The sequence below is a fragment of the Charadrius vociferus genome, unplaced genomic scaffold (genome assembly GCF_000708025.1).
Source record: "Charadrius vociferus isolate BGI_N301 unplaced genomic scaffold, ASM70802v2 scaffold56, whole genome shotgun sequence".
In the NCBI taxonomy this organism is placed as follows: domain Eukaryota; kingdom Metazoa; phylum Chordata; class Aves; order Charadriiformes; family Charadriidae; genus Charadrius; species Charadrius vociferus.
Window position 1 is genome coordinate 1,289,249 of NW_009649057.1, and position 4,964 is coordinate 1,294,212.

At 62.2% G+C, this 4,964-nt stretch overlaps 1 protein-coding gene across 1 annotated transcript; it reads right to left on the reverse strand.

Moving 5' to 3' along the window:
- Positions 1-977: 977 nt before the first annotated feature.
- Positions 978-4,188, reverse strand: AK1 (adenylate kinase 1). The gene is made up of 6 exons (XM_009888083.1): positions 4,158-4,188; positions 3,941-3,976; positions 2,901-3,064; positions 2,587-2,703; positions 1,481-1,672; positions 978-1,197 (listed from the first exon to the last, which is right to left on the reverse strand). Exons 1-6 carry the CDS (start codon positions 4,186-4,188, stop codon positions 1,132-1,134), a joined length of 606 nt encoding a protein of 201 aa, XP_009886385.1. The 3' UTR covers positions 978-1,131.
- Between the last annotated feature and the right edge of the window lie 776 nt (positions 4,189-4,964).

The window sequence follows — 4,964 nt, forward strand, 5'->3', positions numbered from 1 at the left end:
TCTTTTTTTCCCCCCCGCTCCCTCCCTTCCACTGCTCCGTCGCCGTGACCTTGGCTGCCCCGGGCACTGCTGCCCCTCTTCCACCACCACCACCCCCTCCAAGACCCCTGGCTCCGTGCCCGGCTCCCAGCAGCCCAAAAGCGAGCGGTGGGAGGCCCTGCCGGGGTCGGGGCTCTGCTGCCTCCTGCTCTCACTGCGCCTGGCTAAATCGCAGCTCCTCTGCTGTGACATCGTTCCTGGGCACCGCTGTGGGTGCTGGGGAGCCCCTAAATCCCTGTCCCCCACACCTGCATCCCCAAATTCCTGTCTGCTGGGGCCCTGTGACTCACCCCCCATAAAGATCCTCACCCAGAGGGACACCCGGCCTGGTGGCCAGCCTCAGCTGGGTGTCCCCAGCATGTCCCTTGATCCCCAGACAGGGCAGCACCAATGGCACAGCGGGGCAGGGAGCACCCTGCTCCGAAACACCACATTGCAGTCACCACGTACCCCCAAAAAAGAAACAAGGAGACGCCGAGGTGTGAAAGTGGTGGAAATCCCCATCCCGGCACGGCTGGGGTCACAGGGGGGTCCGAATCCGTCCGCCCCCAGACCCCACAGCCTGAGGGACAGCCAGCGGGAGGGGATGCACGTGCAGGATACAGCCCAGATGCTGCCCGTGTCTCCAGGGACACACACGCAGAGCACAGCGGGGTTCAGCAAGCGGGACAGGATCAGGGAGAGCGGGATGGGTTGAAGGATGCGGCTGCAGGCTCCCCGCAGTCCATGGATTGGGAAGCTGGGGCGAGAGGCCGGGATGCTCCCTCCCTTCCTCCGAGCGCAGCATCCCGCTGCCCCGGTGGGATAAACACCCGCTTCCTGCCCTTAATCAGCTCCAGAGGGGCTGGGGAGGGGGGGTAACAGGGGGGAGAAAAAAAAAAAATCTCTGGAAAGAAAAACTCATTTCCTGCGACAGAAGAAAAAGATAAAGTCTGGGCTCATTAAAGTGAACTTTACTGGGGAGAGACGGGAAAGAGCCAAACACAATGTCCTTGAAATTTCCTCCGCACGGCTCCGTCCACGAAAACAGGATAAAGCCGCTTCCGCTGTCTCTGCCGGAGCGCGCCCGGGGGGAGCGGGGCCGGGGGTCGGCTACAGGCTGTCGAGGTGGGAGCAGACCTGCTGGAAAACCTCCTCCACGGAGCCCTCGGCGTTGAGCTGGGTGCAGAGGGGTTAGCTGGGGGGGGGGCTGTCACCCGAGGGGATGGCGTGACCGGAGCTCTTCCAGGGATGGATTTTGGCCATGGGTAGAGAGATCGGGGCCAATTTAGGGCAAAGGAGTGCAGGGCCATCCTTGGAGGGGGTCCAGCTGGCTCCACGGGGTCCAGCCGACCCCAAACGAGCCAGGATTGAGCCATTTTTTCCTGCATCATCCCCATCCATCACTTTCCCTCCCAGAGGGCCACATGCTCCCCGAGCCGTGAGGCTGAAGGATGCTTACCTGGCGGACGATGCCTCTGCTCTTGTAGAAGGCAATGACGGGCTCAGTGGCCTTGTAGTAGGTCTCCAAACGCTTCTTGATGGTCTCCTCGTTGTCGTCTACCCGCCCGCTGGTCTCGCCTCGCTTCAGCAGGCGTTTCACCATCGTGTCCTTCCCCGCGTCCACGTAGAGCAGCAGCGTGGGGGGGGCGATCTGTGGGCAGGGGGGAACATGGTTGTCACCATGCCGAGGGTCTGGTTTGGTTTGGGGATATAGTGGCAGTGGGCATGGAGGTCACAGATGTCCTCACACCATCCTCTACCTCCGTCAGCATAGGTCTGGGGGCCACCAGGATACTGGAATGTGTTCTGCTGGCCCCAGACCCATGCGGAGGAAGGTAGAGGGACACCGTGGCCAAGCCCTGGTTCTCTGCCATCACCATCGCACCAGCACTGTAGTCATCCCCTGTCAGAGGACATCCTGCAGAGATGTCCCCCTGCCACTGCACCCTGGGTGCAGGCTGTCCCCGAGGAGGGGGACCAGCTGGCTGGGACAGTGCCCAGTTTAGACCCCGCTGGGATGGGATTTTCACCGGGATGGGGGGTCAGGCTGCTGCTGGATGAAGACCCTCTGCCTGGATCATAGAATGGTTTAGGTTGGAAAGGACCTTGAAGATCTTCGAGTTCCAACCCCCCTGCCATGGGCAGGGACACCTCCAACTAGACCAGGTTTCCCAAGGCCACGTCCAGCCTGGCCTTGAGCACCTCCAGGGATGGGGCCTCAACAACCTCTCTGGGCAACCTGTGCCAGTGCCTCACCACCCTCAAAGTGAAAAACTTCTTCCTAATGTTTAATCTAAACCTGCCCTCTTCCAGTTTGATGCCATTCCCCCTCATCCTGTCACTCCATGCCCCAGTAAAAAGTCCCTCCCCAGCTCTCCTGTAGGCCCTTTAGGGACTGGAAGGCCACAATAAGATCTCCCCGGAGTCTTCTCTTCTCCAGGCTGAACAGCCCCAACTCTCTCAGCCTCTCCTCACAGGAGAGGTGCTCCAGCCCTCAGATCATCCTCGTGGATGGTGGGTGGCATGGCACAGCATGGCATGTCACAGCACGGCACCAGCTCTCACCTTCTTCTCAAACTCCTCTCCCTGCTTCACCTCGCGGGGGTAGCCATCGATGAGGAAGCCCTTGGACACGTCTGCTTTAGCTATCATGGCATCCCGCAGCATGTCCAGCACCGTGTCCTGGTGAGGGGGAGACAGAGCTGCCAGGGCTGACACAGGACAAAATGACCCCCCTCAGCACCCAGCGCCCCCAATCCCGGCTGCACGTCACCCCTGGGGTGGCAGGGATGGAGACGTCCCCAGGCCACATGCCAACTGTCACCGTGGTATCTGGTGTCCCCACAGCCACCCCTGCCTGGTGGCCCACATGGACTCACCAGAGGCACCAGCTCGCCCTTCTCCATGATGGCCTGCAGCTTCTTGCCCCGCTCCGAGCCTGAGCTGACCTCTGCCCGCAGCAGGTCCCCCGTGGAGAGGTGGGTGTAGCCATATTTCTGCACAATCTTCTCACACTGGGTCCCCTTCCCTGAACCGGGGCCACCTGCAAGTCACACGAGGGCCACACGTGCCCCAAGCCATGGGTAAGGAGCTGGCGGGGTACATGGAAGCAGCAGCACAGACCCATAGGAGTTCCCAGAGCCCGCTAGGATGGGGGTCGGTGTCCCCAAGCCCAGCGCCAGAAGGATGGGAAGAGCTGCTCCTGGGGTGGTCTTGGTGATACCAGGTCCTTGGGGGTGGCATGGGCTGCTGGCAACTGGCACACGGGCACCACCACTCTGATGGCATCCAGGACACCACCACCACCTCAGCAGCACCTGGACATCACTGTATCAATGGCACCCAGGGTATCATGACCCCGTCAGCACCCAGGACATCACTGCCCAATGGCACCCAGGACATCAACACCCCGTCAGCACCCAGGACATCACTGCCCAATGGCACCCAGGACATCAACACCCCGTCAGCACCCAGGACATCACTGCCCGATGGCACCCAGGACATCAACGCCCCATCAGCACCCAGGACATCACTGCCCGATGGCACCCAGGACATCAACGCCCCATCAGCACCCAGGACATCACTGCCCGATGGCACCCAGGACCTCACTGCCCCATCAAGCACCCAGGATGTCACCGCCCAGGTGTTTACTGTCACATTACCCCAGATGCTGCCACCCCACGCCCGGCCAGCGGCGCCCTCCCAGTCCCAGCACACCCCACCATGGCCTCAAGGAGCCGGGCTGGAGCCACAGCCACCCCACAGCACCTGAGGACAGCTGAGGTCCCCCAGCCTCAGCCTCCAGCCCCAGCCCTGGGCACTGGCTGCTCCCCGCAGCCCCCCAACCTGGAGGCGCAGGGGGACGGGGCTGTGCTGTGGCCTTGACCCCACCAGCAGCAGGACCCAGACGCCAACTTACCCACCACGAAGATGATTTTGTGGTTCTTGAATTTTTCTGGGGGAGAGAAAGAAAATAAATAATTATCAAAAGTCAGAAAGCATGTTGGGGAGTGAGGTGTCCCCAGCGGGACAAGATCCAGGGCAGGTGTCCCCAGGGATGGAGGGGACCCACCCCGGGGCCCTGGGGGATAAAGGCAAAGTGGGAAGCAGCCATGTGTCTCCCTCATCCTTGTCACCTGGGTGAGTTGGGATGGTCGGGCTGGACATGGCTGAGCACAAAGACCCCATGGCACCATGGCCACAGGGCTGGAATGCCACTGCCGCGAGGTGTCCCGGAGACGGTCACTGTCCACAGCTCCACCGCGGGCGGGGACTGGCCGCATCCATCCCCATGGCCAGCTCATCACCCCGGCGGGCCAACAGGAGCTGCGGGAGGCTCCCCTTGGCCACCTCAAGCGCCTGGTGCATCCCCTGGCAGTCCCTGCTCCCCAGCAGCAGTCTCTGGGCCCGGTGGCCGACGTGCAGGTGGCACTAGCTGCCCTGTCCCCTGCCGAGCACCCAGGCACAGGGTCCATCAGCACCTGCAAGATCTGTCCCAGCCGCAGCACGGGGCAATGCTGGGGTGCGATGCTGCGGGGGCTGGGGGGGGGAGGCAGAGCTAAAAATAAAACCGAGACACTCCGGGGCCACTTTCCCATCTCCTGATTACAGACGGCTGAAATTTCAACTCCTCCACCACCCGGCGATTCCCGGAGCTGGGGACAGAGCCAAGGAGCTGGCAGGGACCAAGGGGACATGGGGCACGTGGTGGGCTGGAGGGACAGACAGAAGGGAGGGAGTCAGGGGGAGGACACAGGGAAGGGATGGAAGGGGGACGGAGGGGAGGGATGGAAGGGGTGAAGGGGATGTGCGTAAGGGGGACAGATACAGGAGGGACAGGAGGATTCAGGGGAGATGGATGCAGGGGGGAAACAAGGGGACGGATGCAGGGGGGATGGACGCAAAGGGGATCGGGGGGATGGATGCAGGGGGGACGGAGGGGA

Coding starts and splice junctions, on each gene's coding strand:
- AK1 (XM_009888083.1), bottom strand. CDS start 4,188: ATGTCCAGCCCGACCATCCCAACTCACCCAG. Junction 3,977..4,157: donor GACCATCCCAACTCACCCAG/GTGACAAGGATG, acceptor TCTCTCCCCCAG/AAAAATTCAAGAACCACAAA. Junction 1,198..1,480: donor GCAGAGGCATCGTCCGCCAG/GTAAGCATCCTT, acceptor CTCTGCACCCAG/CTCAACGCCGAGGGCTCCGT.